This window comes from Schistocerca nitens, chromosome 5 (genome assembly GCF_023898315.1).
Source record: "Schistocerca nitens isolate TAMUIC-IGC-003100 chromosome 5, iqSchNite1.1, whole genome shotgun sequence".
Lineage (NCBI taxonomy): Eukaryota > Metazoa > Arthropoda > Insecta > Orthoptera > Acrididae > Schistocerca > Schistocerca nitens.
The window spans coordinates 587,049,704-587,064,612 of record NC_064618.1 but is presented as its reverse complement, the minus strand read 5'-3'; the positions used below and the strand labels follow the sequence as shown (position 1 = coordinate 587,064,612).

The window sequence follows — 14,909 nt, the reverse complement described above, 5'->3', positions numbered from 1 at the left end:
GAGATCACGTTTTACACATGGAATGCCGCAGCGGAAATATACATGTATAGCATCAATTGTTTCAAGAAATGCTAAGAGGTATTATGATTGTATTTTTTTCCAAAATTATTCTTAACGCCTCTTTAATTATATTTTATTGTAGCTTTGAATTGCTATCGAACTATATAATACATAAATATGGAAGTTGATTCGAAACCTTGAGCATATTTTCGATTCCACCGATTTCGAGTTCAACAATGATAACATTTGCACGGAGGTTCTGTATATGCGATACTTCACGAAGTTCGACCTTGCTCAGTGTCTGCAGAGGTCATTCAAAAAGCAGCAGGATGTCGTGCCCTTGCTCGGGAAAAACCGATCCAAAACAAGCAAAATACACGATTGTTATGGTGAGGCATGGAGAGAGCGAATGGAATCAGAAAAATCTCTTCTGTGGATGGTATGATGCCAACTTGAGTGAGAAAGGTAAGATGCTTCACAAATTGATGTACGTGACACTTGACACTAGCGGCTTTTAAGTTTTGTAGAGAAGTGAATCAGGTTCATGTGAGCTGCTAATAAGCAAAGAAGTGCTGATGCCGCGCGTTGCGCTACGTGGACATATTAGTAATAGATTAATAGATTCACTGATAAATGTGTGTAATTATTGGAATATAGCAGTACTTTTATCCCTTGTCTTCCTGTACATGCAGTGTATGTGTGTGTCGTGTTTATTATTCTTTTGTATTAAATCAGGTCAGCAAGAAGCTACAAACGCAGGGAAGGCATTAAAGGATGCTGGTTATAAGTTTGATATCGCCCATACTTCAGTTTTAACCCGAGCGCAAAAGACTCTTGAAGCCATACTGAAAGAAATTGGACAGACAGATTTGCCGGTGGAAAAGACATGGCGTTTAAATGAGCGGCACTATGGCGGACTCACGGGGCTCAATAAAGCAGAGACAGCTGCAAAGTATGGAGAAGAGCAGGTATGTCGGAAAAAATGCAAATAATGTCCAAATTGATAGTTACATTTGTTACCCACAGGAATCTTGAATTTTTAGAGAGACTGTCTCTTTTAAAGTACTTTGAACGGTAATGAGTTGTCATAAACTTGGTAAAGTTTTGGCTTAGTTTCAGTGCATGATAGGAAGTTAATTCCAGCTCGCATCAAATGTTTCATTAAAGGTATATGATACCTCAAAATGGCTGCAGGAAAGTATTAGGGGCATAGCTCTGCCTGTTTTAACGCGAGGGTTATCATAATGATAGATTCTGCATAGTTAATCTTGCGTATAATGGTTGCTGTAATACCTAATCCGTATGTTGTTTCAAAAAATATTAAAATTTTTGTTGCTAAACATTGTGTGGTCATATGAATATATAAGTGAAGTCTGCTGCTTGTGCTTTTCTGTGAACAAATATTACTATAAACAGTTCTTAACTCTTTGTTTCCCTAATTTATTAAAATTTGGTTTTTGCTTCACATTAGCTCCAAACACTGTTATAAAATTTGAGCAATGTCCCCAAACGGTCTTCAGTTCATCTCCTTATTCATCATAAGGTTTTCATCTCCTAAAGTGTCAACAGTACTGAATACTGAAGGCCGTATTGGTTTATTGTAATGAAAATTGGTTTAACAACACTGTGTCAAAACAAAATATCATGCAGCAATTATTTAAACACAATGTTTCAGCCATGGAATTGAGTTTGCCAATGTCATCCAAAATTGGCATATTGCCCCTATCTAAAATGCATCAATGAATTTTTAGTGATTTTCAGTAAAAAGGGAGTCTCAAATCAGGCATGACTCAGTATAAGTGGTTAAGTTTCAACCTACAAATCCAAATATCAGGGTACAATTATTAGTTGGCCGTAATATTTTTCACTTATTCCTTTTTTTTTTTTTGTCTCACTTATTTTTTCGCTCATGAAAATAAAATTACTTCATGACTTCTGAGTCAGTATTAATCTGCTAATCCTTCGTAAGTAGTTAACTCAGTCTGAAGGTTAAACCAGAACTAGAGCATACTACTTCCAATAGAACCATGCCTTGGTTGACAGCTGTATCTTCTACCTCATTTAGATATGACTGACAGTGAAAATGTCATTTTAATGTTTCTAATATACTGAGAAACTATAGAAAGAAAACACACCTGAGAAACAAAATTTGGAATTATGAAGGGATGGTGTTAGTGTTCCATGGATCATATGCACAGTAAATTGTAATGACATGGAACAAGAGAGTTCAGTTACCTTTATTTGTGAATGTGGCTACACGCTGAACATTCATACGTTTTTGATTATTATTAAGTTTTTGGTCATGAGTTAGTAGTTTCTACCCACCACCTTTCGCACATTGCAATAACAGAAATTCTTCTATGGAGTAAGAGTAGTCGAGGAGAAGCTTCTGCAGTTTGTTTTCAAACTTAAGTTTGCTGTCTGTCAGATATTTTATATAACATGGTAAAGAAAACCATAATGTAGAGTAATGAGTGCCATTTTTTCTTCTGGTATTATTTTAAAAAATGAATTTTTGTTCCTGTTGAACTGCAGTGGATCATTTACAACGAACTTGATGGAATAAGTATACTGTGAAGCAGCAATAAAAATGTCCAGCTCCTTATAAATAGGTGTCTACAAGGTAATAGTGGATGGACACACACATTAAATCACATTTGCGGGCAAAGAAAGCTTTCTTAAAGATGAGTTACTGTAAAATGTTAAGTTTGATATGGTTGAATGAAAATTTATCAACTTAATGATTCATCCTCCCAAGATTTGCAATGATTCTAAGTGCAAATGTGGTTGAACCAAGCTGTTTTAGGAGCTCCAAAATGTGATTTTTACAGTTTAAATTCTCTTTGATGTGGACACCTGAAAAAAATAGATTTTCATTTTGCAAGTCTTAATGGTATCGACAGATCAGTGATAAGTTTGGTGGGGTAAGTTTTCAATGCTAATAAGTTATTGTTGAAATAACATTATGGTATATTTCTCTGTAACAGTCTTCACCTGCAGTAAAAATAGGATTGATTTCACAGAAGCTAAAATTGAAAAGGGGATACATATCATGTCCTCTGGTTTCATTTAAGTAGAAGAGCCTCTAGAGCTGTGATGTTAATAGTACCATGAAAGTTACAGTAAACTATTGATGTTATCACATTACCTGTTTATAGGCTCTGACATTGTTTGAGTTGTTACAAGAACAAGATGATTTTGCTTCTTTGTATATATTGATCACAAGAAAATTTTAAACACCTACCTCTGATCCGGTGTATCTCTTTCCGGTGTTTTCAAGAGTTGATGATGCTGACTCACCACATGTGCACTGTGAAGTCCCACTTTTCCCTTATTGTCAGATCAGAGTTTTTTTTATGAGGAGAGGTGCATAATAAACTTTCAATGTCAACATATTGTTGCGTGATTGTTTGAATATCCAGCTTTGAGTATATTTCAATGAACACAAACATTTTTAGACACTAGCTCATGATGATCTGTCATCTGAATAATAAATAGTAGACATTTTTCATGAATGTGCTTACCCTTAAACACAAAAATGTTCTACTTAATAAGAGGTTGTAATTTTATTATTGTTCAGAACGATATCGTGGGCAAATTGTGAAGGAAGCTTCTAGAATATGGCCATGACTATGCCATTGTAGCTTCTGTAAAGGACTGTAGTACATGTAATGGACAAAACTTCCATGCTCTAATGGTATGTTATAAAGCAGGACACTGTGACTGAGGTGTTTGAGTTGGGAGCATACATCACACTGAAGTTACCTTTCTGAAACATTGCCTCCAATCATTGGTGACATTTCCCTGAAGTACATGGTCGTGGTTGGCTCTCAAGAATTGTAACTCTCATAATTTCTCTGATCTTTCTTCAGTTGCAACTCTTGAATTAATTGATCTATAAGTAGCAATCAAATGAAAATGAGACAAATGGAAAAAGGCACAAAAACTACATATAATTTCGAAAGTGAACAGTGTAACTAGTAATTAATGTATCCCACTGTGAGACAAAACGGTTAATGCCTTCGTGGAAAAATATTTGTGGTTTCTTCCAGAACTTTCATTGCATCCATGTGCTCCTCTTTGTTCAAAGCAAATCTCTGGCCACAAATTGTTTTCTTCAGGGCTAGAAAAATGGGGAAATTGCGTGGTGAGCGGTTGTGAATTTATGGAAGATGTATAAGGGCTATCCAGCAAAACTTCTGCAGTGTAATAGAAACAACCTTAGCAACAAGTGGACCCACCCACACTTGTCAAGGTTGTTCAATCTCTCCCCAAGCGATTTCCTTATTTTTGGTCCCCTGAAGAGACTTGTTTCGGTTGAAAAGGTACACAGTTGGATACAGTGACTGTTCCATAGGCAACTGCAAATAATATTCTGTGTAGGCATTGAACATCTTGCCTCTCTGTGAGATACTGCTATTAAAAGTTGTGGTGATTACTTTTGAAATATCAGTTAACTTTTTTTTCCATCTCTCATTTTCACTTGACTACTGGCGCAGTGGCTAGCACACTGGACTCGCATTTGGAAGGACAACGGTTCAATTCTGCATCTGGCCATCATGATTAGGTTTTCCGTGATTTCTCTAAATCGCTCCAGGCAAATGCCGGAATGGTTCCTTTGAAAGGGCATGGCAGACTTCCTTCCCCGTCCTTCGCTAATTCGATGAGACCAATGACCTCGCTGTCTAGTCTCCTCCCCAAAGCAAGCCAACCCAACCCACTTCACTACTACTTTCACCATGGCAAAGGAGAATGGGAGGACTACAGTGCATTCATGGACAGGTTGAAATATATTTAAAAGTGAGAGGAGATTTTTCTCTGAAGCCTTGTTTTGCAAGACTTCACTAGTGTCCATTATTATGTCCACATTTTATTCTGTGTATAAATAAGCTGACATTTCAATCAAAAATCCTTATTTTCTATTAACCAAACTCTCCTACTATCTATTACCTAGTAATTCAAACTTTCATAAAATTTAACATGACAAATCTGACTACATGTAAAGGAAATTAAAGCAACAGGTGTGTGGTCTTATTCTACTGTTTTTCTGGCAAAAATACTTGTTTTAATTATGACTCCACAATCTGGCACTTGAAGGAAAGTGCAGTTGAATGGAAAAAAAGTGTGTTCTGGTGATGTAAAAGTTACTTCATTGTAGTTTGACTAAGTAGCTATCTCTTGTTTTCAGTGATAAACATGGAGTAATGTTTCTGTTGGGAATAACCAAAATCGGGAGACATTTGTCATCTCCAATAAAATGACAATGTAATCGACAAACCTCAAAGTTTTGATTCCATTCCTCAAGAGTTTACTTTACATTCAGTCAGTTTATGAATAAAATAACATTAGGTTACAATCCTGTCTCACTCCCTTTTCGACTTCAGCTTCGTTTTCATGTACTTTGACTCTTATAATAGTAGAATGATTTATGATTGAAATTCATAGAAGAATTGCAAAATGACGATGATGAGAAAAATGGATATTGGATCTCACATAGAGGCTTCGCGTCTGCAATGAGGGAAGGGGGAAATGATAGTTCTAGGTGTACCAACAACACACAATGTGGTAGCTTAGAGTATAAATGTAGATGTTTGTGACAGTGCCCTTAGATAATGCCTGTTCTTGCCTCTTCAAGTTAGAGTAAAACTCGATTTATGCAAATCACCTTCTTTTGTCATTTTCATAAGTGCTCAGTTCATTGTTGGGAGTGTATTCGGATTTTTTATGCCCATTCAAAAACTTCTGACAACTGCATGGTGATAGTGCAGAACTCGTGTTAACAGATTTTTGAGATTTGCAAAGAATGTGCTTACCTGTACTGAAGTGCTGTCAGGACCAAGAGCTGTACAAATATGCAGTCAGTGCTTACGATTTTGGTTTAACACATCTAGTGAAATAGTGGCATTTTGTCTCGCGAGTAGTTGAATTGCATTTGAACTAAATCCATGTGCTAGCGAAAGAATTACTGCTAACACACACAGCCAAAATAATTGAGATAATAGTTCGCATTTTTTAAAATTATTTTCCCCAGTATGGTCACAGATAGACAAGACTCATATATGAACAGAAGATTTATTCTGCTTGTCAGTAACAGGAAAATACATACACACTAAATGATATCTCTGAAATCTAGGGTACTGAGGTAAAGGTGCACTTATGGTGTCTGTGGCTTTTCCGTTTTGTGTTGCTGTTTGTAACAGTTGGGCAGTTCATGGCAAATCAACAAAATTAATCAGGAATCGTATGTAGGTAGCCCATCAGAATGCTCAATCATAATTTCTTGTACCTTGACAATAAAGTTAGCTGTTAATCTGTTCAGTTCGGTAATAATTTAACCACATTATCAGAATTGTCAGCTAAATCGGAAGGACGATATATAAGCAGGTTATCGCAAAGACAAACATGTCTGCCTACATTACATGTCAACTTATGACAATCTTTTGTGTCAGGCTTCATTGGCTTTGCCAACACTAAAGTAATTTCACATGGGCTTTGGGCTATGCTGCATCAGCACATCTTGTTTCTTCAGTCACCACAGAAATTCCAGATAAACAGATCACTAGAAGTTGTTATGGTGCTTTATATATCAAAAACAAATATAATTAGTTCATATCTCCTGCCGGAAAATCATTAGTCAGAGATTGATATTAGCTACTGTATACTATCGTCTGATTAACTATTGCCAATGTCAAGGAACTGCCAACATCACATGCAGTACAAGAGCTGCTAACATCTACGTATACTTCAGCTGAAGTCTGACCTAATAAAGGAATCATACCAAACCATCAAGTATTTATAGCTGGAATTCTTCAGTTTCACTTGCTTGCTAGAAAAGAAAATTAATAATTACTGTTGATAAGCAATAGATTGGTGACAGTCTGTAATTAATAGGCTATGGTGATTTATTAATAACATATAGCTTTTCATTTATTAATATTGAGGTCATAGAAAGACAAAGGAATGAGGCAATTTTTTATTTGGAAGTAATCGTATACCTAAGTCACACTAGTAATCGCAAATCTTGTCTTTTCCTCATATGAGACTATACTTCTAATTGCTGTAATTACTCACTTCAGACATTGTTGATGTCCCTGCAAATTTGTTGTGGCTTGTGAAATCAAAGACCTCTATTGTGAATCCTTTCTCACATTCTAATTCTTATGTGGTCTCTTTTAATGGTTTCAGTAAATGCATAATTCATCGTGCAATAATATTATCATGTCCCTGCACTCTGTAAGTGGAATAATTGTCCATCATTAAAATAGCAACTGAGAGAGCAAGGACTCTAGAATAGTTTTCCAGTATGGTGGAACTCACATTCTAGATTTTAGGTGTGAATGCTAAGATGAGAACACGTACTTTGTGTACTGTTAAATGAATTTAGTAATATTTATTGTTCCTGCAATGTTTGAGCTGTCTTTAACCCAAAGTTATCTACATTGAAAGTGTGTGTGTGTGTGTGTGCTGTGTTAATACAGTAAGTAGCACAAGGAGTCTATTCAGTTACAGTAATACACTAGTCAGACAAAAACAGTTACACAACACATCTGGCGATACATTCCAATGAGCCTTTCTCTATGCTATTTTTTTCGTAATATTTACTACTCTCCTTAATCTCTGGATTTGACTGTAAATAAATTATTCTCAAGAGAAATCTATTTACTTAATGTGCTGTAAGTGTCAAATAGTGTACCTGATTGTACAAACGAAACTCTCAAAGCACATTTCTTATTAATGTTCTTCATTCTTTGACTGAGTGTTAATCCCACCTAGTTCAGGTACACATTACTCAAGGTTTGGCAAATTTACTGAATTGAACTTTGCAGCCGAATACCCTTCCTGTTGATGCGGTCTTCAGTTACCTGAGGGAGGGGAGTTGCGTACATGACGTGTCTGTGAATTGTGTAAACTCTGATCTCTGTGTGATGGAATTTTAACTGTTTGGAAAATGTTTAACAGCAAAGGTAGTGTATGAAAATAATTACTAGTTTAAAGTATTTCTGATCATTCTCATATATGAGAGAGGCTGAAATGGAGGGTAACAAGACAGGAACTGCCTAACACCAATGGTATTTACAAAATATTCTAAAAAACATATTGAACTGTACATACTAAAACATAAAAAGCCATGTGTTAGATAGGCCTATGTGGATATTTTGTCAGTAGGCTGTTAACAATGCAATGGAATGTCAGCTATGAAGCATATATACATCAGCTATCAAAATTTGACATAAAATTGATGTAGACATATCATAATGTAAGCCAGTCATGCCATGAATCAAAAGATAATAGCTTGAAAGTTACATGAAAAACATTAAAGGCATACCTCTGAACTTGTGCTTGTAACACAAGCATACTGGAAGTATAGAGGCACTGTTATACATTCAAAGTGATAGCGGTAATAGCCATGCCGTATGGTGACAGTAATCGCTTCCATGAGCTGGTCATAAACAGACTGACTGACATTAAGATGAGGAAGGTGGCAGCAAAGTATAATACAATTTAAAGTAGTATAATTGTTAATATACAAATGAAAACAAAAAGTGGTTAAAATTGCAATTGACTCCAAATGCTTGCCTTATTACAACCTTCTTTTATGTGTTTCTTCTGCCACTGCTTGGTGAGTAGATTTTTTAATCTATCCAATTTAATTATTGTGTCAAAAATTGATTTCGTTGGTGTAATGGTATAACACAAAATATTAAGATGGCTCATGTATGCACTCATTATCAGTAAGCAGTGTCAACGTACATATCTATGATGTTCTAGATAGAAAACTAATAAACAAAAATAGTGGCAATTGCCGTGATGTGTAGAACAGCCAAAATCAATAGATATTATAAAAATCTATTTATGTTTGTACATTCCACATTTCCTCTTAAACCACTGGACTGATTTCAGCCAAACATGGTACATGATATCCCATTCTGTCAGGCAATTATCACTGTGGTCATAAGAACATCTGCGTATCATAGTTCAGGAGATAAGACTCCATAAACACTGAGATGTGTGAAAAACTGGTGCATTGTGCATTTGCTACTACTAACACTATTTGCAGATTTTGCAGATAGTATCCACATATGCCACTAAGTGTACCTACTAAATTGTTATTGTACAACACAAAGATCCAGAGCACTCGTAAACACTGAAATCTGTTAAAAAATGCCGCATCATGTGTGAAGTTCTAATACATCTATTTTTTACTACTAAGAAAGTCCTACAGTCAGGTTACTATAAGGAAATCCCTGAAGCCCGGCAGCACTTCTGACAGCTTTCAATTGTGAAGTGTGAATCTATAGGTGAAAATAATAGCCATTGATAGCTGTGCCATGGGGATGCGTACAGAATCGCATTGTAATCAAGCAAAGCGTTTGCACCCAGTGTACAGAAGCTGTCTGGAAGCATCTCACATAGTGTACTACATTATTTCAAACGTGTTTCCACAAATAAATAGAAATGAGTTTTTCAATGTCACTTTACAAACACCGTTCATTTTTGTTTCTAATAGAAAATTGGCAAAATGAATACCTGGGTACTGCCAGGTTTGTCAGCTAGTGTACAATACGACTGAGACAAAATATCCCAACAAAAGTGAAGTTTATATGATATAAGGCTCTGGTTTAAAAAGTTTCTGTAGCAAACAATAACTATGCAAATCCATATCTGATAGTCAACCTTAGTGTGCATTACAGAATATGAATAGATTATCAGAATTTTTACATAAACTACAGATTTTTGTTATACCATGCAACTTAATGCATCGATTCATTACAATGGAGTAAAGAAAAGCAATCAGTTAAGTGACATGTCTAAAATATAAGAAAGCTTGTTGTTGTTGTTGCTGTTGTGGTCTTCAGTCCTGAGACTGGTTCGATGCAGCTCTCCATGCTACTCTATCCTGTGCAAGCTTAATCATCTCCCAGTACTTACTGCAGCCTACATCCTTCTGAATCTGCTTAGTATATTCATCTGTTGGTCTCCCTCTATGATTTTTACCCTCCACGCTGCCCTCCAATACTAAAGTGGTGATCCCTCGATGCCTCAGGACATGTCCTACCAACCGATCCCTTCTTCTAGTCAAGTTGTGCCATAAACTTCTCTTCTCCCCAATCCTATTCAATACCTCCTCATTAGTTACGTGATCTACCCACCTAATTTTCAGCATTCTTCTGTAGCACCCCATTTAAAAAGCTTCTATTCTCTTCTTGTCCAAACTATTTATTGTCCATGTTTCACTTCCATACATGGCTACACTCCATACAAATACTTTCAGAAACGACTTCCTGACACTTAAATCTATACTCAGTGTTAAAAAATTTCTCTTCTTCAGAAACGCTTTCCTTGCCATTGCCAGTCTACATTTTATATCCTCTCTACTTTGCTCCCCAAATAGCTAAATTCCTTTACTACTTTAGGTGTGTAATTTCCTAATCTAATTCCCTCAGCATCACCCGACTTAATTTGACTACATTCCATTATCCTCGTTTTGCTTTTGTTGATGTTCATCTTATACCCTCCTTTCAAGACACTTTCCATTCTGTTCAACTGCTCTTCAAAGTCCTTTGCTGTCTCTGACAGAATTACAATGTCATCGGTGAACCTCAGTTTTTATTTCTTCTCCATGGAATTTAATACCTACTCCGAACTTTTTTGTTTCCTTTACTGCTTGCTCAATATACAGATTGAATAACATCGGGGATAGGCTACAGCCATGTCTCACTCCCTTCCCATCCACTGCTTCCCTTTCATGCCCCTCGACTCATATAACTGCCATCTGCTTTCTGTACAAATTGTAAATACCTTTCGCTCCCTGTATTTTACCCCTGCCACCTTTAGAATTTGAAAGAGAGAGTTCCAGTCAACATTGTCAAAAGCTTTCTCTAAGTCTACAAATGCTAGAAACATAGGTTTGCCTTTCCTTAATCTATCTTGCTTTTGTTAAAGTTTCGAGAACATACCTTCACCAAAGAGTCAAGCAGTATATTGCTCCCTCCTACGTATCTCTCGCAAAGAGACCATGAGGATAAAATCAGAGAGATTAGAGCCCACACGGAAGCATACCGACAGTCCTTCTTTCAGCGAACAATAAGAGACTGGAATAGAAGGGAGAACTGATAGAGGTACTCAGGGTACCCTCCGCCACACACAGTCAGGTGGCTTGCGGAGTATGGATGTAGATGTGAGTAGATCTTCTAAGATAAGTCGTAGGGTCAGTATTGCCTCATGTGTTCCAGCATTTCTACGGAATCCAAACTGATCTTCCCCGAGGTCGGCTTCTATCAGTTTTTCCATTCGTCTGTAAAGAATTCGCGTTAGTATTTTGCAGCTGTGACTTATTAAACTGATAGTTCGGTAATTTTCACGTCTGTCAACACCTGCTTCCTTTGGGATTGGAATTATTGTATTCTTCTATAAGTCTGAGGGTATTTCGCCTGTCTCGTACATCTTGCTTGCCGATGTCCAGGCTAATGTATACACACAGTCATTTTGTGCTGTGCATACTGCAGTCGAAAACACTATGTAATACTTCTAGTCAGTATAAAAAGTACTGGAATGGGTAACTTTCGTAGAAGTTTATAGAGGTATAAAATATGTAGAACAGTGTGTGCATGGCAAAAGCCAGTGACTTAGATTGAAACTGACATATATTTATAATTCAACTGTGTAGTACCTATTATATTGCTCAAAATTGTATTTGTTAAATTATCTTTTTTCCTATATGCAATCTTACAAAAATAAACATTCATTGAAATAGTGGATCACTGTCTGTACACAGACAGTACCGGGTAACTACAATGTATTTCATCTGTTTATTGTTTTCTTTGAGGTGGAAAAGATCCCAGAATTTGCCTTAACGATTGGGGGCGACTGTCAAAAACAACTCTCAGGCTGGCTGGTTATCTGCAACTGTCATCAATCTGCTATGTGGATTCGTTATTGGTCTGGCCCACCTTCCTATCTCTGAAGCTAGTGTGCTGCTTATTATGCTGTAAAAGCTGTTTTTCTGTTACTAAATTCTGCAATAGTGAAAGGCATTATGCTGTTCAAAGTTACATCGGCCTGTTCTTTGACATCTCTACTTACAGTAGAGAGATGTGGCATATGAAATGCTGACTCCTCCATAACATGTACCCAGATCTATTAATTGTTGGCCTAGTTCTTTGTAGCCTCTAACAGAAACAGCATTGAAAGGTCTCATATCTTGAGTCCACACTGCAGTACACTTTACTGAAATACTACCTTTTATTACTGCGTTGTTATCACTGAAGGAGCAGACTGGAAACATTATAATGTAGAGCAGTTGATGCATGATACATACCCAGTAGACTTCTTGTCATCTACAACCAACAGAAATTTATTCCAAATGACACTTGGGACACCTTCCATTCTTCAGTGTGTACACATTGTTTTACTTCTTACAGCGGTACCTCCTTCTCACTCCATGGTTACCGATAAAAACCACAAATAAGAAGCCTGTGCTGGTTGTAATCACACATTGAAGTGTTTAAATTCAAACATTACCCACAATTTGGCCAGGACTTCTATCCTTGACCATCTTTACTTGTGTGGGCAGCCTGTATAGTTCTGCTGTTCACCCCATCTCATGTTTCATGTTTGCTTATTTGGACACGCAGCACTTTACTGTATATACTGTTCATCACCATGAATTTCACTTCACCTCCATGTGAGAGTTGTGTATTGTCTTATTAACACTCAGGTCTGCAGTACTAATTATATTACTACAGGTGCAGATATGGCGACGAAGCTTTGATGTTCCTCCCCCTGCAATGGATGAAGAAAATCCGTATTACAAGACAATATTGGAAGATCCTCGATATGCGAATGGTCCTAAGAAGGAAGAGTTTCCCATGTTTGAATCTTTGAAGCTGACAATTCAAAGAACATTGCCATACTGGAATGATGTTATAGTGCCGCAGCTTAAAGCTGGGAAAAGAATATTGATAGCTGCTCATGGAAATAGTTTAAGAGGAATTGTAAAACATTTGGATGGTGAGTATAAATATCCCAGTTACATTTGTCTTCCTCAAATTTTGCTGCATAAATGGTACTGTTGTTGTTGTTACTTGTTTGTACCATCAGTTTGATTTCAAAATATCTTTTTTTTATAGAAATGTCAGATGAAGCAATTATGGGTCTGAATCTGCCAACTGGAATACCATTTGTATATGAATTAGATGCCAATTTAAAACCAGTTGTTTCGATGAAGTTTTTGGGAGATGAGGCTACAGTGAAAGCAGCAATGGAAGCAGTTGCAGCTCAAGGAAAAACGAAATAAAATCTATTAACTTATGTAAATTATAAAAGGTAACTTATTTATTTTATTGTATGTATGTGAAATGTGATGATAAATTAGGAATTTTGAAGGCGTAATTAAAACCTGTTGCTGAGCTGCTGTCTCATAATTGATATTTATGAAAAAAAGGATTGTTGAGAATAAATTTGATACATTTTTTATGCTCTTCAGACTACACCTACTAAAACCTTTGTCATGTAAAATATATACTACCAGATACGTTTTGGTAGATAGAGAAATTGTAAGACCAGAATAGTGAGAGGTAAAATAAATGTTACCTGTTGAAATATTAATTTTAATTGCATAATAAAGATGTCACACTACTTGTGGTTTCATTCTATCTACTATTTTGCCCTTGTTCAAGTAATCTGTTTCTGATTTGATAATGAAAGATTTCAGATTGAACATAAATCATGCATAAAATATTTAAGCATTTGTGTAGTAGGCTTACACATTAATTAAAGGTGCAGTTATTGGGGCTTTCATATACAAGATTCCTTACACACACACACTGAGCAGTGTTTGACTAATTGTTCTGTGGGTAGTCCAGTTTCCTCCAACATTTTTCTCCTCCATGTCCTCTTTTCTTGGCAGTAAAGTTTATCTAAGTATTGAAATTTTGATATGTTGTAATATATTCAAGAGGGATCTTTCAGGTTGATAAGATTCTCATTCACACACTAATTACAGATACATTCTACTTAATCACTGATGAAGACACATTGGAGCTGAAATTTGCTCTTTGTAAGAAACACACATTTGTTAGATCTTTAAGAGACTTAAATTTTGATGAGTATGTCATATGTGCCAGTTATAAAATAGTAAAACTTTCTTCTTGTCATGAGAGATACATAATGGGTTCACCAGTAAGTTCCAAAAATCATCAAATTTTGTTATAGTAATTATACAGAGTTTCACAGTATCTGGCAGATAACGTAAGAATAAGCTTTTATAATGGACCACAGCGTATTCCATGTGCACTACATCAAAGCAGCAGGTTTGGAATAAAGCCAAGTTAAAGGCCTGCAAGCCTTGTCTTAGAGGCTGCCTAGAAATAGAATAGGTTGTCTGATCACATTTCAAGGTTACACAATTAGAATAAGGGCTGTTAATTACGTTCAGTGCTCACATTCAATTTAGATTGTAGAACTGTCTCATGTTAAGGGGGTTATTTATATCCTGCCCAAGGATATAGAAACACTTGGTTACAACAAATGGTGATTTGTGTGTAGGCTTTAAGTAACTCATCTGACATTTAAATAAAAAATTCAGTTTAAAGATCCAGTAAACACATTTAGTGCCAATTATTGTTCCTTCGAAGTATGGTAATATAAACTGTTACTTTCCCCAGTACATCGTGCTGTATGACCTTTCTTGCAAGTTTGTCTTTCACCTTTTGCCTTGGTGGGCTACAATATTAATTTAAGACATGTTGCTTCAAACTGTTGCATACTGGATAAGTGGCAGCACCCTCTAACGTTAGGCAGGTGAGTGCCAGGGGCGGCCTGGTGAGCAATGGCGGCAAGTTGGACAGAATCTTCTGGGTGGCATATCTGGTGGGTGATAGACACATCGTCTTTGAGAATTGCTATGA

General features: G+C 36.4%; 1 protein-coding gene across 1 annotated transcript; it reads left to right on the top strand.

Annotated features, from left to right (window-relative positions):
- Positions 1-266: 266 nt before the first annotated feature.
- Positions 267-13,638, top strand: LOC126259848 (phosphoglycerate mutase 2). The gene is made up of 4 exons (XM_049956903.1): positions 267-465; positions 736-968; positions 12,747-13,011; positions 13,131-13,638. The coding sequence occupies exons 1-4, from the start codon at positions 330-332 to the stop codon at positions 13,295-13,297; spliced, it is 801 nt and encodes a 266-aa protein (XP_049812860.1). The 5' UTR covers positions 267-329; the 3' UTR covers positions 13,298-13,638.
- Positions 13,639-14,909: the final 1,271 nt, after the last annotated feature.

Bases quoted from the DNA above. Each gene is read 5' to 3' on its own strand.
- LOC126259848 (XM_049956903.1), top strand. From the start codon at position 330: ATGTCGTGCCCTTGCTCGGGAAAAACCGATCCAAAACAAGCAAAATAC. The intron at 969-12,746 runs GTATGTCGGAAA...ATATTACTACAG, and splicing joins CAAAGTATGGAGAAGAGCAG to GTGCAGATATGGCGACGAAG. The intron at 13,012-13,130 runs GTGAGTATAAAT...TTTTTTTTATAG, and splicing joins AATTGTAAAACATTTGGATG to AAATGTCAGATGAAGCAATT.